Source organism: Polistes fuscatus, unplaced genomic scaffold (assembly GCF_010416935.1).
Source record: "Polistes fuscatus isolate 324 unplaced genomic scaffold, CU_Pfus_HIC Scaffold8, whole genome shotgun sequence".
In the NCBI taxonomy this organism is placed as follows: Eukaryota; Metazoa; Arthropoda; class Insecta; order Hymenoptera; family Vespidae; genus Polistes; species Polistes fuscatus.
Window position 1 is genome coordinate 3,285,964 of NW_025113162.1, and position 25,070 is coordinate 3,311,033.

The window sequence follows — 25,070 nt, forward strand, 5'->3', positions numbered from 1 at the left end:
TCGAGTATAATTTTTCTATATAAATAATTATTCCAGTTACCCCCCCTCCACTCGAAAAATAGAAATTAATTTGAGATAAATTAAACATATTTTGATTAATATAATAGCGTAAGTATCCTTCGAGAAACGAAGTAACGAGCGTAACGAATCTCATTGAAAAGTTTGGTAAACGTCTAAAAGGCGAATTATTTTCAACACCCCATCGTGGATTTTGTCTGATGTCAGTTCAATGTCGGGTAGTCTGGGCGGGTCAATGGGTGGAAGCTGCCTTCAGCAACGAGCCGAGGGATACCCGGCGTACGTGTTCCACGAGCCACTTCACTCGCTCACGCAGTCTTACACCCACGCACACAGCACTGCGCATTCGCAACCCCATCGTGGTATTCCGACCTCCCATGGTGGTACCCCCACCACGCCGGGTGGCCAACCTGCGGGACCAGGTGGTGCGCCCTATCAGCCGACGACCTCCACCGCGACCGGTAAGTTTTCTAATTGACTTATTTTAGTATTCACGATTATTCATCCTCTTTTACTTCTTACTTACTTCTAAACTTTTAGTAAAGGATACCTTCGAAATACGATTTTTTAAATTTCTTTTATATGAACCTTGTAAAGTGAAAGATTAAAAGTGGCTCATAAACTATAATATTTAGTAGTACTTTTTCTAGAGATTATTTATTAATATTTTATTTTAAAAATGTCTTGATGTTATTCAGTTTTCTCTATATAATATAGTTACGTTATTCCAATCTTTGTTTAATTCTATTATCATAAATTGGACGATAGAGAAAATTGTATTAGATTGATTAACACGTCCGTGACGGGACGAAGAATTTCAACGTAATGGTTTTAAAGATATCATTTTGTTTCAACGATGAACGAAAATCGTTCCATGAGTATCCTCTCCGCGTTTTAGTAAACGCGGATTCGCAACTATTTTGAGTAGGTCAATATTTGTCGTGTTTGCATTACACCCTAGTTTCAAAGCAGATTAGCTGTAAACTGGATTCGAAACTGAAACGAAATTACCGTTTCGATTTCCCGCACGGTCCCCGTTCGCTGATAAAATCAGCGACGAACGTCGTCGGTGAGCATGCTCGAACGTGTGTGCGTATCGCGTGATAACGAATACGGTATCTCCGATATTCATCGCATTTTGAGCTTGCAGTGATACCACGGTTCTTCCAAAAACCGTCGATCGTTCCAATCTCGACGTTCAAATTTCCTTGCGAATTTTTACTTTAATTTATGCGTTGCAAGAACCAATTGAAAAATATACAAATATGAGAAAGGCCTGGAAATTAAATAAGGTCATTTTGTATAACGCATAAAATTTCAATTAAGCACATTGTTTTATTGAATACATGTAACATACTAACCTAACACTAGACATCTATTATCAACAAATACGGCTCTTTGATGACAATGATCCTTCTACGACTAACTATTTCGACTGTCTTATTTTAACTCACTCATCAGAGATATTCACTGACTAACTGTCAAGTCTTTATATTTTATTTTCTTTATTTTCTCATTGCAACGACAACTATCTCCTCTGCTACAACACTTTTTATATACAAAAGATACATTGTAGGAGATGCTTTGCCTAAAATAAACACGGGCAAGGGTTTTAAAAATTAAAGGACCGTTTACTTTTCTACCTGCTAAGAGAGAGATTTTATTTCTCGGTTTTCCAAGAATAGTATAAATGATAGAGAAAGGAACGAAGTTTCTTGAATATCTTCCATAAATATTTTTATTCCAAACACGCACGCACGCACATATACATTCCGTTCAGGCATCCTACACAAATGAAAGAATAAATGGCCATTTTGAACGGATTCCATTTGACGATCCTTTTATGACTACGTACTTTTATTTTATATGCATTTTTTCAAATACTAATCATAGTAGACTTTGAAATCCAATAAAAAGCGTTAGTAGGAATGGGAAAGCAATAAAAGAAAGATTCAGATTTCGCCAAGGAATTGCATGAATTAGTAGTAGTACCTCGGCTTGCTCGCATAATGTCTTCAATTTTTACTAGCTTGTCAATTCAACGTAAGAATTGCTCTCATTCGTGTAATAACGTGTGCATGCCGCGTCGTTCATTCGCTCAACCTCCTCGGTTGCGTCCCATTGTCTCTTTTATTTTAGCACTTTATCTCTGGATATTTGATCTCTCGCTTCGTATCTCCGGAGAGCTTCGAGGTGTCGCTAATTTGATGTCGTAAGCTTTCAACCATTTCGGTGTCTATTAACTGAGCGAGCTATTTTCCAGGAAAAGAGAAGGAGAGAAAGAGAGAGAATTTCGCTGTGCTTCATATCCGTGAAATATATCCCACATTTTTATCACTCCCAATGACATTGTGAATAATCGTGCCGGTAAATCTATTATCTGCGCTTCCACGCGTACATTCAATACCTTTAATTATTTCCCACGTATTGTTGATAATATCTCATTCATATTGCTTGTTCTTTTCTCTTTTTTATTTTTTTTTAAATGTGCGTTAAATCGACGTTGCTTTATTTAAAAAAATGAACAAACGTTCGGGTCTCTTTTCCGACGGATTATTTTTCAATCGGCAACTCTAATATTAGAATAAGTGAAAGTGATAACAGGAAGAATACTTGTAGTATAAATAAGAGAAAAATTTGTCGTCCAATTGTAATAACAAGGTGATTCCTACGAAGGGGTAGAACACAGAGCCGAGTACGTTTTTGTTTCGAATTTTCTTCGTTATTCACGAATCGTCGCGTCCTCTCTATTCCTTTTCCTTTTTTGCGCTGAGTGTCGAGTGCAAAATAAAGCGGCGAGGATTACCTGGGAGCCTCTTCGCACGCAATCTACATAGACCAAACCCTGTTCTCAGAGAGTGAGAGAGAGAGAGAGAAAGAAAGAGAGATAGAAGGGTAAGGGGTGGTCCAAGTAGTTATAGCACGCGGGTCGATGCTCGCCCACGGAATTGTAAAAGGATTTTAAAACAAATCTCGCATGGCGCCGGCGGGCTGAATCGAAGAATGGGATGTTCGGCGGTTTTCCACCCCCGTCGACGTAGAGCTCCTGAATTTTCCATTTTCTCGACTTTTTCTCTCTTTCTCTCTGACTCGTTCACTCTTTCCCTCTGGTCTTTCTCTCATTTTCTCTATCCATCTCTATTTCTCGCTCCTCTCCCGTTTAACGAAAGCCGTCGAGGGTCGACCCTCCTCGTCCTGTACCTCTCTTCCTCCCTACTTACCCTTCCCTTCTATCCCTTCTACTTGCTTTTTCCTTTCTCTCTCTCTCTCTCTTTCTCTCGTGCTCACTCTCGTCAGAATGTACAGGGGTGAACAGAGGATGTGGATGGGTTGGGTCTCGCCTCGGCTGGGCGAGCGCTCAATAACGTGCGAACCCAAAGGGGAGGAAATACGGGGGTGCGCGGCGTACCTACAGGAATGGAGTGGAGCGATGTAGAATGGTGGAATACTGCGGAACACGCGCGGCCTTCTTTTCCTACTCTCTTTTCTGCTCTTTCTATCTGTCCTTATCTATTTCTATCTCTCTTAGCACGGCGTCCTATCTTTCCCTCCTTTTTTCTCTTCTTACACGCCATTATCCTTCATAATCGCTTTACGTGCACCAACGCAGTAGACTTCTACCACGGTCTCGTTATCATTGCACCTTATTTTCTGTCTTCCTCTTATCTATCTTTATCTCTTTCTTTTGGCACCTATGTCTCTGCAGAGAGAAGCACGTTTTCATAGTTAAGTAGTCGGCTGATGAAGACACCGTTCACCACCGTTGGGAACGTTCTCGCTTTTTCTTTATCCTCGCATCAGCGTAATGAGGGTTGATGTATGCATCCAGGGTAAAAGGATTTTTTTTTTCTGTTGGTTACGCTTTGGAAAGAATCATTTTGAAAGACTTACTTCGAAACATTTATTATTTTAAAATAAGTAATGTTCATAGGAACTTCATTCGACGGAATGAAAACAATCATTACATCATATTTTATATAAATACATTTATTATATAATTATTTGTAAATATATATTAATAGAAATTTCTTATTTAAGAAGTCTATAATGAAAAATGACAGGAGGTAGCATTAGTATAGTCTTATTTTAAGGAACATAATTATAAGACAAAAAATTTAATCACGTTCAATCTAGTGAGTAAAGATAAATGACTAGTAAAAAATAAATAGCTTACAAATAATATTTACGAGGATTCTAGAAATGGAGTACTTATTAGATTAATTTCCTGATGGTGGCACGTCTCTTGCATTATTTCCACCGGCTGATTCTATAGAATTAATGGTTTCGTTGTTATTCCAAAAAAAAGTTCAAAATCATTTGTCAATAAAAAGATCAACGTTGAGTTAATGATAAATTATGTTGCAAATTTAAAGTGTTTTCTTTTTTCGCGAGGAACCTTTGAGAATCTATTTACAAATAGACGAAAAAAAGTAAATAAACGGAGAGGGGGAGAGAGAGAGAGAGAGAAGGAAAAAAAAATTAAAAAAATAGGAGAAAAGTTGTTTTGCATGAGAGGAAGGAGGGAGGGAGAACGTAAAGCAAGCGATCGACCTTGAATGTGTTTCAGGGGTTATATCGGCAGGCGTATCGGTGCCAGTGCAGATACCATCACAGACTCCGGACCTAACCGGCAGCTATTGGCCTCGGCTCCAGTGATCCCAGCTATTCGGGTTCCCACCCGCGAGCTTGCTCGTGGGGCAGGAGAGCCCGCCGCCACCGACGGTCACCCCGGGTGCCGTTTCGAGGCCGCTTTTAGCCAGCCTCGGCATACCGGCACAACCACCGGTGGCATCTCAGCAACAACAACAACCGAGTAGCACGCCGGCAACGACCCCCGTACATACCTCCGATACCAGCGAGTGAACGAGACGCATAATTGCGATACTTTTTCGAGAGACTCAGAGAGAATCATCGACGACAATTCATTGAGACTTCAACGACAGCGAGAATGACCTTTTTGCTAAGACTTATGATATTTTCCCTGTTAAGCGAGGCCTCGAAACGTCGCTCAACTTCGATGACATCCACGATTCGGATACCTTATCGTCTACTACTTTTCCGGACCTCGCATCTCTCGAATTCGGAGGACTTTGCATCGTTGATCGGTGAGACGTTTCTTAATCATCAATTCATTTTTTCTTATTTTTATCTTTGATTTTTATTTTTATTTGATTTTTTTATTTCTTACAGATAATCCTAGTTGTTTAATCGTTTATTTAATTCTTTCTGCGAGAATGTACCTATACCTACGGTGTAAAAAAAGATCTGCGTTTTGTATCATTAGGTAATTTTGATTATCTTTTATCTTTTAACGTCGATTCGATATTATCGGATCAACGATGCGATGTTATCTACATTTATAAGAACGAACTTATTCGAAAATATCGATGTCTCTGTGACGATCATCCGTGTATCGTCTAAATCTCGTAGATGTATACGCATGACCCGGGTCACACAGGGTATTTCACCGTTCACGATATTATATAAATTAAGACACATGATCGCGTTGAAAACTAACTTTTTCGGTGATCCACCGACATTGCGTTGATGAAATAGTCAATTCGAATCATTTCGATCGATTTTCCCACAGCCTTACGCATTTATTTTTCTGTCATGAAGTAATCATTTGATGTATACAATATTAAAAGCTATTGATACTTTATTAAGTTAGAATTGATCAGAAATTCTGTAAGGGTAAATCGTGAGAATGTCGAAGAATTTATTCGTTTATTATCAATCCGTAGAATTATTTGGAATTCATCGCAATGACGGTGCGTTGACGTGCCGAATTAAATCAAGAGAGTATCCGTAACGATTAAACAATTCAGAACGGGACAAGAAGGAAAAATCAGGTTACAAACTTGAAATGAATCATGCATTTATAGATAATTTTTATTTATACGTCGACGTTTAATCACAGGGTAAATTTTTTTTCAACGAAACGCTGAACCAGCATAAACGAACACGTATGTATATATATGTATATGTATGTGTATATGTATATGTATATGCGTATGCGTTTCCTGACCGAAAACTTTTTTATTCAATTCAAAAACACTCGATGTTACCAATCATTCGTAGAAATCAAATCAATATAGCTCAATCGTTTCGCTCGAGCTATCTTATTTAATAAGACGAATCCACGAATCCGTAGCTTAATAAAACTCGTGAAACAGTCTAAAGAATCGACGTCGAAATTCTATGAAAGGAAAAAATACTCGAAGCATTATATTGAAGAAAAAAATGTTCCGATATTCTTATCGGATTTTGATCGTCGATCTTTTTTCTCGTTTTCCGCTTTTCATTTGCCAATTACATCTTCTCCCTCACCTAATTCCTAATCTCAACATTTCTTCTTGTATAAAGCTGATTGTAAAATAGCATTTGTTACTCTCTGTAGATCGTAGACATGTAAATTAGCGATAATCATCGGCATATTGTATATACGTTGTAGTTAAGAGATAAACGAACGAATAAAGAAGAAAAAATAAAACTAAATATATGAAATTTCGATCGTCGCTATGAATTTGGATGTTTAAGAACAACAATGGCTTGAAATTGTACGCGCGATAATCGCCGTTCTTCTCTTGTGATCGTCGAAGCGTATCCGAATGGAAAATTTAGAAAATTTCGTAAAGGGATTTCGGAACGATATTGATTTCTGCACCGACGAACAAATTCGCGCGGGTCATTTTGTTTTAATTAACGTCACAATCATGGAGTTCAATCGTGCGCGTTCTTTTATAAGAAAGAAGCTTCCTTTTTACCAAAGTCGAAATCCATCATTGGAGATCGCATTTTCTAATTCACCGCACAGTCCGGTTTAAATATTCAACGGGAAAGTGAAATTCTATTGCGCGCGCGAGCAAAAATAAATATGTAGTCCTATCCGGCAACCACCTGTAACTTCCGTTAGAGATTCGTGACGATGGATGCGACGTGGTTGATCCGACCAAATGTTTTTAATGATGCACAAAGCAGAATGAAACAACGCGTTTTTTTGCTAATTGAGTGCCATGCGCTGAATAATTAGTCCATCGATCTCAAAATCTGATGCGGAAGCTATGTAAAACACCGACGAATCACCGACTACGCGTTTATTTCGAATTTTAAACCCGATTCGGACTGCCCTCATCTATCTCTCTTTCTCTCTCTCTCTCTTCTATCACTTTTTTCTCTTTTTTTTTATCTCCCCTACGAATGCACGAAAAGCTCCCTCGATTGTCGACGATCCTATACCGAGAAACAAAGCCATGAGTTCTCACCAAAAGCGTCTGAAAATGGGCTACGACGAATCGAACTTTGTAATAAATATAGCAAACAAGCACTTACAATTTGTCATACGGTCAATAATTAATCACAAAGAATACCTATACGTTTGTGTTAAAAAGTTAACATGTCAATCATAATAACGTTTATTCTATCGATCATTGCCATTGCGACCATTCTCCTTCACTTCCTTCTCCTATCTATTCCATTGAGAGTCCCGTACAAGAAGCGTAGAAGAAACGAATCGAACAGTATTTTCTCGTAAAGTCACGAATTCTTTTCTTTTCTTTTCTTTTCTTTCTCTTTCGATCGTCAATAAGCACTTTTTCACGCGACGTTACGATACGTTAATACGGACAAAAAAGAACCGTGAAACTATAATGTAAATTATCTAGTAAATTTATATTTTTGGAACAGAAACAAAAAAACAAAATTAAAATGAAATTTAAAAAGGAAAGAAGCAGGGACAGAAACGAGCACAGATCATAGATTCGCAAATAGAATTTACTGGTCGTTGCTTTTTATAATACTTAGACAATTTTCATTGTTCACTCATCTTGTTCGAAGATCTACAAGCCAAGGTCCCTTATCAATTTAACCGATCGTTTCGAGACATCTACGTACGTTTTGATTTCGCTCTGTAAGTTACCACTTCTGCGTCTTTGTCGTATTCGATAAAAACCTCGAATCGTTTTCGTTTGCTCGTTCTCTGCACAGATTATAATAAATAAATTTGTCTAATAGCTGTAATACAGAAAAGAGTTAAATTATCTAATATTTCATCAGGTAACTTGATTATTTCGAATTTATTTCATTTAAAATAACCGATCGATTAACATTATTATTTCTTTCCCTTCCGATTATCAACAAGTAATATAAAAAAACATGACGTAGAAGTGGTCACGTAACACTTCTCTTATCTGTAATAACGATACTAGTAATGAATACAGTGTATAAGTATAAACAAATTTATTAACGAGAAATAATAAAAATGTATATAAAATATTACGTACGTATATGCATATATATTAATACGACCGTAATCCAATGTAAGTGTTGTGAATAATGAGATAATATTGTTGCTGTGATTACCTTTAAGATTGTAAGTAGTAGGAAATTAGAACCATTGTTAGCTGTCGCTGTCTCAATTCCAATAAATGTTATTTCATTTTAATCTTAACAGAGTCACATTCTTTACCCACATAATCGCACTAAATACACATATAGAGAGCAAACACACACGCGTGCACTAATATATTAAAAACAAGAAAGAGAAGATTGTTAAGTTAAAAAAACGTACATCTAAGTAAGTACGCGTTAATAACTTAAATATATACATTTATACATCTTTTTGGTATGAATATAACGCGAAATACAATGGTGTATTTTGTACAACGATCGTTCAATACTGAAGTATTAAGCTTTCAATATCAAGTTGAAAGGTAAGTGATATAATATTATATTTCGCGTTATTAAGAAACTTAAAGAAAATTAAAAAATATAAAAGCAGTTGCTAATCAATAAAAATGAACAATCTCATAATTCTTAATTTTTTTTAAACATAAAACATTAAAGAGAATCATCGATCAATTTTTTTACAAATATTATATAAATGTGAAAAAATTATTATAACTATCCTTCTAAGTAACGTATAGAAAAAAAAACAAACTAAACAAAAATTACTCTCTCAGAAATAAAATGACATACAGAACAAATAATAGAAAAGTCCTAATTTTAAAATACACGTAGGTCTTAGATATACTAATACACATGCATTTTTAAGTGTGTTACCGATCAATGACGTTGTCCTCTTGTTCAACGTTAGTAAAGTTACAAGATAATTCGTTGCGTCGACAATTGAAGTAAGAAATTTTAGAGCAACATTATTTATAATTCGAAGTATGGACAAAAGAATCCAAAATAGAATTATGCTAATATCTAGAAAGAAAAAATACAAACGAAGATAGATAAATAAAAAAATTGAACAAAAATATTACCCTTGCAACGAAACCTGAATTCAGGTACAATCATGCGTCTGACGACGTTAATAATAATATACATCAAAATTGAGTCTACAAAATAAGCAATCGATAAGACAACTATAAATCTTCTGAGAAAAACACACGTCAGAGTAATAGGACAAAAGCCATGTATAACAATTACGAGCGAAAGCGCAATGGTCCAATACTCCATCCAGAACAACTACTGATCGTCTTCCAAAAAATACAGAAATTCTGTAAAAGAGGAGCACGTGAGAATGATAATGTGAATTCTTAGTTTATCTCATTCGTTCAAAAATAATAACGTATGGATTGAGATGATTCTATTGATTCGCGGACTCATAAAATTTTGCATCCACTTTAAGAAAATAATACAAATAATATAAAAAGAAAATAAAGAACAATAGACCATTTTCTAGGATTTCGAGAAAGAATCAAGACGGACTCGACATAGGGTTGTGCCTACTAAAAGCGGGTAATCTAAATAGGTCTTGGTACTAAGCAAATACGGAGGGAACACAATTAGGTAAATGCAAATCTTCCAAGCTGGTTAGATCATTCTGTGGGATTTGGAATTGGAAGGCAATATGACAGAGATAAAAGGAAAGAGAAAAAGAATGAGAATGAGAGAGTGGACGAAGGCTCATTGTGCGCGCAGAAAAGTACGCGCGCGCGTGCACGGAATGGAAGGGTGGGAAGGGGGATGTGTTCATCCTCGTCCTCGTGTTATAGTGAGAAAGGTGGGAGGCAACGCGGATGTCGCTCCGCTTCTACTCCCTGCACCGAGGGGGATTCAGCAGCCGAAAGTTTCCACATGAACGGACAACATTGATAGAAGCTACCCCCGAAAAAGGGAGAGACACGAAGTCTCTACGTTTCATCCCTTCGCCAAACTCGGACTAACTTCGGCCTGCTGGCCAACCCTCACTCCACCTCATACAACCTCCACCCTTATTTTCTCTTTCTCTTACTCTCTTTTACTTTAGTATTAAAAACGATCAAATGGGAAGAGAGCGCGTAGCAAACTTTTACGCTCGCTGCCGCTCCCATCAATACTACTTTTTATCAAGTCAAAATATTTTCTTCGATATGTTACGAAGTTTCTCCTGTTTGATTGCACTTTTTAAATTTTGAATAAAATATCTGGTTTATTGAAATACTGTCGTAAACGGATGCAGATTTTTCGAACGACAGGCCTCAGAGTAGGATCAATGAATATTCTATTATCTTTTTTTGGTTATATATAGATGTAGTAACAAATAAATATTTAGTTTATGACGTTGTATGAGTTTAAAGAATTAGAATCTATGCAGTTTTTTGTAGAACTAATGTGAGAAGTTCATTTTAACGAAACTTTATTACGCTTCGTATGAATGCTGATAGACGCCTATGCTTGCCTTCACACTTGAATAAAATTTACCCGTTAGCTACATCTATTTTAGTTATTTTTGTTTTAGTTATAGAAGCTAAGCGACTATTTTTTCTTATCTTTATCATTCATTATTTTACCTTTTATACTGAAATAGATGATCGAGCTACAGAGAAATTAAAAAAAAGTAAAAAAATGAACTCGGTTAAATTTGTTTAGAAATAGAGGAAAATAATCCCCACGATAAAGAGCAAAACAAAACTTCCGCCTATACTTATTCTAAAATTGGCTGTAAGAAAAAAATATTTGATTAATATCAATCCAAGGATCATACATGAATTTGTTAATTGTAAATTAACAATTATAAATAATATTATTTACTTGTAATTTCGAAAGATGCGAAGTATTTAACTATAATGTAAGTGATCAAGCCACCAAAAAATGTTGTATGTACGACTAAATCCATTTGGTAACAACGATGTCCTTGGAAAATGCATAAGAGACCAATTAAAAGCGTTATACTGCACAACACCTTCGATAACGTGTTATCTGTAAAATAAAATGAAATATGAATAATTTTGAACTTGAATTAAATGTTATATCCTTGATAACTCTAATTGTAAGCAATAAAATAATAATTGAATTATTAAAGCTCACATCTCTTTTGAGTAGCATAGTAACATACTTAAAAAACGACCATATTCAGGATAGAGAAGATAGTTGAATCCATAAGTGAAAAAATGGTACGTAAGCCGAAGAATCCTTTTCATAGGTAGCTATAGCCGTGTAAATGGTCCCAGTGCCATAATAAATGTTGTTGACTCGTCAGGAGCTTAAACCCAAGGTCTGTCGTGGTATCTGATAATAAAAAAAAAACAAAAAGAAAATAAAAATAAAAATATAAAAAAATCAAAATAAATCAATATTTCTTCTATTAATCCAGAGTTGATTTATCGATTAACAAAGAATAAACAATTTTATTCTCCTTAAAGAAGGAACGCGTCTTGTGCGAATGACGATATAAGGGGAGTGAGGGATAATAGGGTCATCGAATCAATAATAAAATATTTTTATTCTTATCGTTATATTTTCTCGATGAAGATGTACCTTTTCACCATTATGCAGAATATCAGTGACAGTGAGTATGCTGATAATGGTATTGAAGTAACTTTCCACGGAGTAAGTCCTGTTTAATTAGGTACAAGCGATGTATCTCTGGATATAGCATCATATTTTGTCTACATCTTTTAATTGCTGGTGGATTGTAAATGGGCTCTCTGGAATTCTATGCTAAAGATCGAATCGCTTACGCATAGTTTTGGAAATGACGCTGCCTCGAATTCGAATTCACGGCCGCCTGGTACTGGTGCTGTGAATAACAACAATGATAGAAAACGAGAGAAAAAGAAAGGAAGTTGATAGGAGAAAAGGAGGGAAAGGGGAGGGAAGGAGAGAGAGAGAGAGAGAGAGAGAGAGAGAGAGAAAAACAGAGAGATATCTGTTCTCTGCTGGATCGAACTTTACGAGCATTGCTGCCGAGATTTGCGGGTGTCGATGTGGATTTGTTCGTGAAAAACCTACAACGTATTATATACTTACGTTTTCTCGTATTTCGAGGCTCTCTTTTGATACTATGGTTTTTTGTCATGCTTTTTGTTTTTTGCGAGTATACGAGTACATTATTCTACACACCGCTATCGGATTATGGAAAGGGTTTGCAATCGATAAATTGTTGAACGATGTAACAGAGATTCTTGAAAATCATTTCTCTCTCTTTCTCTTTCATGCAATGTTTCTATTTTTCTTTTTCATTCATTTAAAAAGAGATGAATTCTATTAAAACAACGCGTGCAGTTAAATCGTTTAAATATTGAATATAATTCGCGTACGCGTGATGAGATATTTTATTAAAACAATGGTGTCAAATATTAAGTAAATTTAAATCGAATGTTACGAACAAATGATTTATTTTACATCGAAATTTGTAAAATCAATCGAAGGATATTTAAATAGCTTAAATATTAATTTTTACTTATTAATTTGTATATCGATTAATCATATTTATTTATACACTCACCTTCTTCGGAATAAAGAACAATTGCCAGCAGAGCTTCGACATTTCGGAAATTATCATTTCTGATAAAAAATGTCAATTTCTGTTTCTTTGGTGCAATGATAATAAACCAATGTTAGATCCAAATAAAAATCTGCTTAAAAAGCTTTTTATTAAGATTTAATTTGTCATAGGAAAGTGTTACATTATATAGATAAGTATGAACTTGAAAGATAAGGAAAGAAACGATAGGTGGTATATCAGAAATATTTATTGTATAGTTACTTGCAGGAGTTAACGTTATCCTTTTTTTTAATGCTTCATTTTTTAGATTATTCAATAACGATATCGAAATTTCTTTACTATTTGTAAAATTATATATGTTATTCTCCTCTATTAAAAATATTATTTATTTTTTTATCAAGACATTAATATAACATATTGATAAATAATATAACAGATTTTATATAATGAGAAAAGTGTAAGATGTCTTATATGAAAATTAATAAGAAAAGAACAATACAAAAAGTAAAGTAAAAAAAAAATATCGAAAAAATATATTTAATTGTAATACTATATCAATGTCACTGTGTTTATACTTATTAGATAGCTTTTTTATATTTTAATGCTTATAATCGTTATTTATATATAACTACACAATTAAAATACATGCATAGTTGATACAGCAAGTTTTAATAGTTAGTAGTTTCATAGTAGTTTAATAGAGCGGAATTTGTTATAAGTCGATTAGCACATTGTTATTATAAGATTAATACGATGGACGTTCTGCGAAGGAGCGATACTCAAAATACACATATAAAAAAGCAGGCAACGCATTCAGACTTATAACTATGAAGATTTATTTAAAAATATGATTATTTTCCAAACAGATATAAGATGTTTCTAAAGTAAGATCATTTGTTTCTTATGGTTATGTGATATAATCTATTTAATTTTATCGTACTAACTGCAACAAGACAAATATTATCCAGCGATTACATAAAATGTATTTAAAGATAAAATCATTTACGTCTTACAATTAAGATAGTAACCATTACAGATATCGTACCAACTACGATATAACATTTACTTTTATTAACAGTTACGTATAGGAAAGGAAGAATAGTATAGTAAGCTTTGAGTTTCATATTACACTTTTATTAGTTTCATATAGTGTATTATCATCGGTCTTGACTTTACCATTAGAACTTATTTATTCTATCTTATATGTTTTATGAACAAATCATTAGCAAGCTTTCTATAATATATGAAAGCTTTTTATAACATCTATATTAAAGCATTTGGAGGAAGATTTTATTAAATTTTCAATTGATTTTTATAAGGATATATGATAATATATAATCCTAATAAGATATACGCAGACAAGAAAATATGCTAGAAATAATAGTTCCCAAAGTGCTTTCCAAGTATTAAGAAACAAAATAAAAAGAAAAATAAACTAGAGAAATTTTGTCTTGGTGGTAAATGCATAAATTGAATCAAAGAATCGCATATTATTTGAAAATAGAAAGCATAATGAACCTTCGAATTTTAAAAATTGTACTTACCACAGATTGATTAGGTTGTGTTTGCCTCTTCAGTTTATTCACTAATTATTAATAATGATAAGATTATAAAAGGAGACCCAAATACAATGAACTGCATCGTGTGTCATCAAAACTTGTTGACAAAATGTAGAAATTAACAATATATAAAGATAAAAAATAAAACACTTCTTAAGACAAATTTAATTCTTGTCCAAAGAAAACGATTCGATAATGGTATAACAGCTGTCTTAAACGTTCGTGTTCGTTCGGGAGAACTCGGATAAGATCGTAACCTGAGTCATTCTCCTTTACGCGCTCTCGTTCTTTCTCTTTCTTTTTCAGTCGTATACCAAGAGGACAACGCTCTCGCTCGCACCCACGTTATTTAAGAGTCGTTCGTCGCGCGTTCGCGGCCGTCGGCGGCGATAACGCTTCAAGCGTTGGCCGCATAAAGGCGCGTCAGTCACTTTGGCAAGATGGCCACGCTGGATCAATGAAACTCGAGAAATCGTAGTAAAAACAGAAATTGACAAGTGCGCGGTCGAATATCGAGGACCGATCACGGTGTAAATGGAACATGGGGAAGGAACATGAGCTGCTCGAGGCAGCGAGGAACGGAAACGTCACCGTGGTCGAGAAAATACTCGTACAAAGAGCCAAGAGGAGTGGTCCACTGGCAAGGTGGGTGTCACCGTGCCAGACACTTTCGGTCTTTTTTCTCCCTCGACCTACTCCCCTCGTATCCTCGTCTAACATATTTTTCCTCTTCGTTTGATTATTTTAACCATTTTTTTCATATCAGCAAAGATCATTTTCTCTGTCAATTCATTGCAACGCAAGATAGAAAGAGAAATCATAACGAGTCGTCCTTTAGACAGGACGAGAGAGCAATCTTTCTCTTTCTATCTCTCTCTCTATCTTTCTCTTTCTCTCTCCCTACCAATTCTATACTCTATCTTTTACTCTGCCATCCATCCATTTAAATGTCTCTCTATCTATCTCTTTCTATGTCTTCCTTTAAGTGTCGCGAGAAAATTTGATTAATCGTTATTTATCTATTTCGTTAGTTATTATTTTTTTTTGTAATATTAACAATACGGAAATGTGCATTTCCTGTAGTAGTTTTTATAGGAAAGACCTCGGTGCGATAATGAGTTCGAAAATTGAGGTTAGGTTATAGCGTTTTCAATGATTCGAGATACTATCTCCCTCTTGCTTTCTCTCTTTCTCTTTCTCTCTCTCTCTCTCCCCTATCTCTCTGTATGCTGTCTTTCTATCTCTCTCTTTCTCTCTGGTCGGGAGACCGCTTCTCTCCCTTTTGCACGATAGGTTTACCCACGCTCGATTGATCGCGCGCCGTTCTTTCAATTAATCCGCTGCTTTCGTAAGAGCTTTCACGGAGGATCCGCTTCCGTCGTTTGTGCGTCCTACAAGATACCGATCGCCGTCCCGCTTTTCTCTTGCGATTCTTTCGACTTAGTTATTAGTTTGACTCACACCTCGAACGAAAATAATTTTAAGATATCGTAGATCCGAATATTGATCATTGCATTTGCATTTTTTATATACAAGCATCGTTGATTTAAATGTATAATATTTATATTATCTTGTTGCAGATGACAAATTTCATCGTTATCTGGTATCTTATTAATTATTCATTTAAAAACGTTAAGTAAAACTATATCGGAAACGTTATTCGTGTTTGACTATGTTAAATTATCTCATTATGATTATATATGTTTTATCTTTTTTGTTTTTTTTTTTATATTTTTCTATTAAAGGATATCTTATTAATTAAGTATGATAGATAATAACTTCGATTATGTACTAGTATTATTTTTTAAAATAACGTATACAAACTATGTTTATTTATCTTAGACGATAGGAAAATGTTTTTTATTACGTTATTGTAGCGATAAGAAATAATCTTCTGCTTTGATAATATCTCAATGTTTACGATAATTTATCATGTTTTCCACGGTTTTTTCTATGATAAATCGAATGAATTTTGTTCGTTAACGAGGAAGAGGACTGCTTGTTCATTCTCCTCGTCCGATGCATTCGAAAGGCTAGCAATATATGTATATTTGGATCGACGATTTTTTTTTCTTTTCTTCTCGATCGTTCTTCGACGTGTCTATTCGTGATTTCACCGTGACCATGAATCACCCTAAGCGCATTCAGTATGACGATGCACGGAGATGTTTGTCCGATAGTGGATAAACACACTGGTTACAACGTATGATCTTAGAACTTCATTATCTTAACTTTTGTTGTTAGATTATATCTTTGTGTGCGTTAGGATTTACCTTTCGACTTTTTTTAATCTTAATCGACGAAACCGGCAAATAATATTTCTCTACAAAAACAGAAATTAATTTCTATGCATTAAAATTTGTCCGTTTGTTTTGTTTTTTTATTTTTTTCCTCACAATTATTTTTAATTCATTATACAGAAGTGACGTTTGCACGGGTTAATTATTCTTATTCTCTTTCGATTGCACGAATAATTAGAAGAAAAAATGTTGTTTATTGTAAAAACTAATGATGCTAATATATTATATATAACAAGATATATGCACGTGTCTAAGTACTCGTGCCGTGAAAAGTTCATCGAGTCTACTACGTTTTCTATTCTTGGCGTCAGATAAATAGAGCCTATTCCTGCGTTCAAGCTATTTATTTTCAAGGGTCGATGATAACGTTAACTCGGGGTTGCGATAGATTCTAAAAGGAGAAAGGAGAACGGGTCATTTTGTAACGTTGCTACATCGTTTTGAGATTACAAAAAGAAAAAGGAAAAAAAGAGAGAAGGATGAGATGCACGCTAGGAACATTTCGATTCACATAGACGAGCCAGCTTAACGCGGTTTATTCGTGTTACGTAAATGACGTTAAATTTTTTGTCCTCTCTCGCTGTGAAACGACGTGTTTCCAATTCTATTACTATCATCGTAATAGCGTTCACTATCGTTACGCGTTATATTACGTCACATTAAAGCGGATATCAGAGTTTTATATGTTCTTTGTGGATATCGTGAAATTCTTTTTTTGACATCGACGATCAGCGAAAGAGCTTTTTGTTGTAGCTTAGAATGGAGGTATATTGAGGAAACGATAAGAATATCTGTTCGATCGGGAAGAAAATAATAGGAAAAGAAAAAGAGAGACCGAGAATTATATCGTAGCTCTCTGAAGAAAAAAAAAAGAAAAGAAAAAAAAAACGAATCCTTTCCTTTTTGCGCAAGCTAAGGATAAACAATTAAATCGAATAAAATGATCTCGATATACGGTTACTTGAATATATATTTGTTAATAAAAATCGGAATAAACGTTAAACGAATAATTGGTTCGAAATGTATCGCGCGAAATTCTAAAGAGCAATTTTTACGATTTTCGCTCTGGTAAATTTTCAATTTGGAACAATGTTACCGATTATAACCTTTTGTGCGATGAATCACGTTCCACGAGTGAGATGATCGCGTAGAATAATCGGTCTTTCAAACGATACCAAATCACCGCTCGACAAATGAGCTATGCGGGAGTTGTTTAAAAAGCGTGCTTTTCATTAAAAACTTTTACGTTATAATGATGTATTACACCGCGTTGATTTGACGCGTGACGAATTAAATTATGTTATATCGGTTTTTTCCATCTCTCTCTTTCTCTTTCCTTCTCTCTTTTTTATCCCAGTTGAAACGCGACCAGCCCGGAAACGAGTTATTCATATTTTTATTTTAATAATTTCACTAATTTTGTCCAAAATAAATGAAAAGATTTATATATCACTTCTCATATATTAGGTATATATATATTTGCAAATGATAAAAATGAAGAGAATTTAGAAATTAGTTAAAAAATTTGCAATTAAAACTGTTTAACCCATGTTTTATTATTGAGAGGATACGCAAATTTCCAAAATCATGTTAATCGTGAAAAATCAACAATTTTGAAAGTCCATGATTTGTTTACGCGAATAAATATTGATTCAATTCGGATATTATAGTAAGGAGAGTATAAAAAATCACGTTTCCTCGATTAAGTATTGAACGAACTCGAAAATAAATTCGATCGGGGCGCTCTTCATTTCATCTAATTACTTGGTCTCGGATCGTCGATCGTTTTGTTTCTCCATCGAGTAAGTAGCGCTCGCGCAATTAGTCGAAACACCGTCTTTATTGACCCAGTCCCGGGAGCTACCTCCCACCATTTCACTTCTCTCTCTCTCTCTCTTTCTTACTATTACCCTCAACGACAAAGACGACTTTGTCGATGGTGCTAACCCCACGTTTCGCATTAATTAAGTCATGCTAGGGCTACTCATCGCGCCGCCAAGAATTCGTTCTCTCTCTTTCTCTCTCTTATTCTCTTAAGTGAGTCTTCTGTGTGCATGCACGTGGATCGGCGCGTTTTAAGGTCGACGATAAGTGCTCGTTCCTTTTAACCCGAGTACGCACGTAGGAACGAGCTAGAGGAAAAAATACTTATTTCGTATTACTTCCGCTGTATTAATTCCTTTATCGGTTTTTCTTTTTATGCCGTTTTCTTTTTATATTTATATTTTATTATCGAAGTATAACATTTCCATTTGAAATTGTTTGTCTTAGAGAATTATTAACGTGTTTTGTATCATTTAACATCGCAAACGAAGATTCGATCGAATCGAAGCGTGGACAATTACGTTGGAACTCCAAGCGCAGTCTTTTTTTGTCCATTAATCGATCACACTCTGGGAATACAACAGTAAATGATTTAGCGAGACGCAAAAAATCAACACTTTTATTACATTCCTACGGTTTAGTTTTCGTTTATCTTTTCGTTCATGCACTGATTGTGTGTTTAGCATTTTTTTTTATCATTAAATTTAAATCGTACTCTTAAAATTATTTTTTCTCTTTTTTAGAAGATTTACTTCGAGTAAAATATTAAAAAGTATTGTTTAAACTAAAATACATTTTTTTTTAACGTTCTTGGCCAAAATAAGAAAATAGTTACTTATATCGTTTTTTATATTTGCTTAATATGTATAATGAAACTTTTATATGTCTTTATTGTTTCCATGCGTTTATTTTTTTTTGTACTTGACCATAATGCATTCAAGTGGCTATAGAAGATAGACCAATGAAGAGAAAAGAAAAGAATGGTTAATTCAAAATGTGTTATATGACAAAAGCGTTCCTACTTTTTAACAAATTGCCTCTCGTGCTTGTCTTTGGGTGGTGCAACTTGTCCATAACTACAAAGCGTGCCTGCGGCGATTTTCTGGCAAAGCTATCACTCCTTCATCCCTTCACCCCTGTGTGACTTCTCTCTCTCTCTCTCTTTCTATCTTTCTTTACTTCTATCTCGCTCCATTTTCAGTACCAAGCGTTGCTCCTACTCCAGGCCATGTTGTCGTTGCTCTATATCGTACTTGGCACTTTTACCCTTCTCTTCCTCCTCCTTCTCATCCTCCTCTAACTCCGACTCGAGATCAGAGAAAAGTAATATAAAATACCGCACCCCGTGCGAAAGCGCCGACCCCTCGCAACTTGCATCCGGAAGGGAAACGAGAAATATTTTGCGATGCTAATCGCAACGTGGATGCGCCACTTTTCGCGTATGAGTGCCCACCTACCCTTCCCTTTTCTCTTTTTCTCTCTCTCTCTCTCTCTCTCTTTTGGCCAATGCGTTTATCGTTTGTTTGACTCTCGTCACGTATAGTCGACGTTGATTTTGTGTTTCGCAGAGAGTCGCCTGTTTACAGGGGTTGTTCCAAAGTTACATCGATGTATTTAAAGAACTTCCCGACATCGATGAGGGTCTTTAAATATTTAGTTAATGTTTTACATAGGGGACGTAATTACAGTAACGTTTATAAACGAATATCACTTGTAGGTTTCTATGGTTGTATAGTGGGATAGATGTATCGGTGTGAGTGACCGCTTTAAAAGTGATATTAATAACTAAAAGAGTATACTTTGTCGTTACTCGAACATGTGCCACTATGTATTCCCTTGTGCATCAACCTAAATAGCTTTTATTATACATCGATCGAACGGTCAAACGATTAGAAAAATAGCTCGATTAATTAATTCATTGTATGATCGATCTTATACATTTATTTTAGAGATTGTTCTTTTAAATTATTATTAGAATACTTAATGAAAATTTTGTTTTAATTTTGTGTGTATTACCGTTGATATGTGAAATTCATTAATTTTTAAAATAACCAGCTAAATCATGAAATACCTATACTGATCTGTTAAAAAAGGAAAGAAGATAGAATTACATATTTCACCTAGGTAATGTAAGAATTCACGATAAGTGATTAATTAAAGTATCAAATTTTATCCGTAGATTAGATCCGATAGAACAGCTCGACTTACAAAACATTGGTTTCCAGAGTTTAAGAAGAGATGAGAACGAACAACTGCGAGCATTGTTAAAGAAAGAAAAGCAGACTTTAAAGACAAATTAAATTTCAATCTTATACTACTCGCCTCTCGTGAATTCATATATAATCTCGTTATTTCATAAAACTACTAGCTTTAGTGTATAATAAAATTCCTTTCATATGCTTTCTTTAAAATATCTACTTATTTTGAGTAAAACTTAGGTTTTTCATAAATTAACTGAATAATATACTTTAACGATTCAACAACGTCGAGGTTGAGGTTATAGAAGATGCTGTTGCATTTCACCAATGTGGAATATGTAACATATACATATATATATATATAATATATACATATACATTGTCGCGTCGCTTCGTCGGCAAGATTCTAGTTGCAGAATCAGCGGCATTACTAAAGTGTGCTTTCCACGAAGGCGCAACATTTTTCAGGTTTCTACGAACGAAGACATTAATATTTCATTAGAGAATCAAGCTCGTAAAATGTTCGTAATATTTGAATTTATGTGACAGTTCATACTTTTATTTTATTTTAACTAGGTAATCTTATAAATAATTTGTTCTTTTCTTTTTCAAGAATAACGTTTAAATTATTCATTATAAAAAACAAAGAGTCGTATATACAGTAAATTTCTTTTTCAGAATACTATAATGATAATTATTGCATTCGTCATAATTTTATTTATGAATCGTAAAACATTTGTATTAAAAGTAATATTAATCTTTTCGAGTTCGTTTATTTTTCTTTTCTTTTTTTTTTTTTGTACAAAATTGATAATATTCTTTTGCAAATAATATTAAAAGGATAGAAGAGAGGAAAGGAAATACAATGAATGGATCTAAAAAGTTGTATTTAACGTGGCAATTTTTTCCATTTTTTCGAATTAACGTCCACTTAATGTTTTGTTTTGCATCTATTCGTTTGGAAGAAAGAATCGATGCGTTAAACGATGATCGTCGAGGGTACAATTAGTCGACACTGGGATCATCCTTCTGTGAAGAAAATGCTCGCTTTTGCCACACATAGTCTAGCTTTTCTCTCTAATAATTTACTCAGACGCTTACGAGAACTTAATATGATAAACAGTGTTATCTTGAGTATATATGACGAAAGGAATGCTTTCAATTTCATTATTTTTATCGTAATCATAATAACCTTCCGATGTATTTTTTATTCTACAAAATGTATTTGCAGGACAAGTACTTTATCTAAACATTTTATTATACTTTGGGAGAAAAAAATATTATTGCTATTTATTCAATGTTTTCTTTTTTATTATACAAAAGATCAAGCTACACGTAACAAGTAATTCGATAAATTAAATTTATAAAACTATGCTCGTGCGAAAAAGTGTATTTAGCCCCAAGTAACATTCATAACAACTGTATAAATCTAATATACGTGTGTGATTAAACAGCATGATTAATGAAAGAAAACAAAAATATTGTTTACTAGTTCGATGATTATCAATATTACTAGAAATATTTGAAATACGTTCGTTTATACGCTATTTCGGAAATAGAGAGAAACAAAATAGAAAGAGATACCTACATTACTTCATTTTTCAAGATCTTTTCGAAGTGTTCTTCGAGAAGGATATTCAGCTATGTCAGCACATATAATTTCTCTCCTCCTCGCCGGAGGAAACTATCGATTGATGCCTCAGCAACCCCTCACACGTATAGGCACACACAATTTACTCTCTGTCTTTCTCTCTTTCTCTCGCTCTCTCTCACTCACTTTCTCACTCTCCCTCTTTCTCTCTCTCTCTCACTCTCCCTTTTGCTCTCCTTTTTCTTCTCATCCCGTCTTCTTTTACTCTCTCGCTCTCTCTCTCAGTCTAGTTTTCCTCTTCGTTTTAGCTACGAGCCTAAGGGTGCGTTCGCACTAAGCACTCACGTCCCTGCAACCGGAAAGGGCTTTATAGGAGTTCTCTTATCCCTCCGCGCATTTTATGGCGCCTCTGTCTGGCAAACGCCTGGGGAAAACCGCGTAATTCAATGACTCGAGACTCTCGTGCCTATTTTCGCGTTAAGTGTTGGCATATTGTTTTCCTTTTTCTTTATTTTTTCCCTTTCAACGATAGATTGCACTTTTGCAGAACACGAAGCTTTTGCTTTGCCCGTTCAATTCAACTTCGTGCTGCTTTTCACAATTGTGAACGGGCCTGTAGCATTCGACGTAGAGTACTTCGAATATCTTGCAATTATTAATATGTTTGTTTATAGTATCGTATCGACGAATCAATAAACTCAGGTTTAAAATTATATCCTTTTTTGTTTTGCAATTTAATTAATTAGAAATTATTTGAATCATAAATATATTTTTGGCAAATGTTAACTTTATTTTCAAACTTTACACGTTTGTTCAGTTAAATCAATAATTCGTTTGTTCGCCGTTAACGATCTCATCGTTGAGAATTTGATAAAATTGGTATGTTCGTAAGTTGTACAACATAAACAATGAGATTTTTGTATATGAAATGGAATTTGCATTCGCGTACATACATACAAGTCGTTTCATTGAAACAACCAGCAAAGTTTCTAGCAAAGCGTTAAGAGGAAACGGTAGGACAAGCATTTCACCGCCGACATCCAATACAACTCATGCGTATTCCGATGAGTTCATTCCCCTTTACCAACTGTTAGTTTTAGATCACACCGTTCTCTCTGTACCTACTAGGCCTCGAAAAAAGAAACCAGTACGAACTTTGGATTCCGAATTGAATCCTTTTGGATTCGTATAACGCTTGAGATTTTTGCCGACTTCTCTGCTACTATTAGATCGATACGGCGAAAGTAATTACGTGAGATTAAAAGAGCTTTACGATTTTATAGTACTTTCGTCAAACGCAACTAACGTAAAAGGTTTATAATATATACGTATCTTTATCATATTATATTATAATAATCGAATAATTTGTCAGTTACGTGTAATAATTATATTTTACGTTTTATTTTTTTATAAAATTCCATACTATCGCATATTTTGACACAAATTTTACGTATGTTTGTTTAACGAAGATTAAATAATCAATATGAATTTGTACAAAATTATATCAAAATGATATTTTATTAACTGCTGATTATTAACGTTTTATAAGTAGTAATTTAAATGATTTAAACATATTTGTTTGCAAGAAGTAGATCCGTATACATAGTAGAATTATAAATGCTAGAAAGAAGAACAGTAACGAATTTCCGCTATCTACTATTAACAAGTGGATCCATACTCGAAAATCGTCCGGTTTCTTGATTAAGTCCGACAAGAAATTGTCATTGCACGTGGTCCAACCATTCTCTCTCTCTCTCTTTCTTTTCATTCTCTTCCTGATCTCTGTTTTTCGGTGAAAGTATGCTCATATTCAATTCCCTCGATTCCTTTCTTTCTCTTCATGTTCCTCGCCACCCTTATATCGTTTCATTCGTTAGGCTAGGCTATGTGGAGGGGACGAAGAGAATCGGGTGATGTCCTTTTTACGCGCAATCTTCGGAGTTTAATTAAGGAACTCGCGAACGGATGAACTCAATGAATGGCCTGGTCGAAATAGTGAAAACGAGAGAGAGAGAGGAAAAGAGAGGAAGATAAAGGAAGAAAGAGGAAGAGGGAGAAAGATTTCTGACTGCGCGCACATAAGAGTGTCGCACGCAAGGACGCGACGAGTTGGGAAAGGGTGGCTCCCCCTCTTCATGGTTGGCTTTAAAAGTTCGTTCGCCCACCTTCGATGTCACGCCGGCGGTTGTTAGGGCGCGGAAAACAAATACGTGCCTTCACTCGGTGCAAAGACGACGTACCAGCTTGCTAGGGTGGCGAGGGGGGTGCTTCATGAGATGCAAACGTGAAAGAAAGAGAGAGAGAAAGAAAGAAAGAGTCGACGGAGGGTGGTAAATGGGCTGGGAAAGGAGATGCAGCACGTGCATTCCCTCTTTTTCTGTCTTTCTCTTTTCCTTCTCTCTCTCTCTCTCTCTCTCTCCCTTTCTCTTTTTTCTTTTTTTTCTTTTCTACGAAACGAACGCGAAAGCTCTTCTCGAACTCGTCGCCACATCGCGTCGTGCCAACTCTCGACGACCTCCAGAACCACCTCTCCTCCTCCCCCTAGCCCTTTTCCACTTCTCTCTTTATTTTACTCTTTTATACGTCGGACTTTATCCTTTCGCCGCCCCTTTTTATCGTTCCTCGTTTTGATCTCGCTTATAATGGATCAGAGGTTTTGAAAAAAATAAAGGAATAAGATGGAGCAAGGGTGGGAGACCTTGAATGATGTTTAAAGTATCGGCACGCGTGCCGCTTTGGAAAAGTCGATGATTTAAAGGACCGTTAAGCGAAATGCTTAATGACGGGCGACGCTTAATGACGACGACGTCGGCGAGCTTTGATCTCATCTACCATGCCCTTAGATAAAAATCTTTCCTTCTCCCT

The 25,070-nt window shown here is 35.0% G+C and overlaps 2 protein-coding genes and 1 pseudogene across 6 annotated transcripts in view; 2 read left to right on the forward strand and 1 right to left on the reverse strand.

Annotated features, from left to right (window-relative positions):
• The window catches only part of LOC122524821 (paired box protein Pax-6-like), a 28,280-nt gene extending 23,601 nt beyond the window's left edge, over positions 1-4,679 (forward strand). For 2 of the 3 annotated variants that reach the window (XM_043647291.1, XM_043647292.1), the window contains exons 8-9: positions 226-479; positions 4,586-4,679. In XM_043647291.1, the coding sequence (XP_043503226.1) occupies positions 226-479; positions 4,586-4,674 (343 nt within the window). In that variant the 3' untranslated portion in view covers positions 4,675-4,679. The remainder of the gene's footprint in view (positions 1-225; positions 480-4,585) is intronic. The other variant, XM_043647293.1, reaches the window with a different exon arrangement.
• Positions 4,680-5,049: 370 nt separating this feature from the next.
• LOC122524819 (ankyrin repeat and SAM domain-containing protein 1A-like) overlaps positions 5,050-25,070 on the forward strand; it is a 62,250-nt gene continuing 42,229 nt past the window's right edge. For 2 of the 3 annotated variants that reach the window (XM_043647288.1, XM_043647290.1), the window contains exons 1-2: positions 5,050-5,123; positions 14,599-14,937. In XM_043647288.1, the coding sequence (XP_043503223.1) occupies positions 14,834-14,937 (104 nt within the window). In that variant the 5' untranslated portion in view covers positions 5,050-5,123; positions 14,599-14,833. Of the gene's footprint in view, positions 5,124-13,845; positions 14,938-25,070 lie in introns of those variants that run through there. The other variant, XM_043647289.1, reaches the window with a different exon arrangement.
• LOC122524938 lies at positions 7,857-13,764 on the reverse strand (annotated as a pseudogene).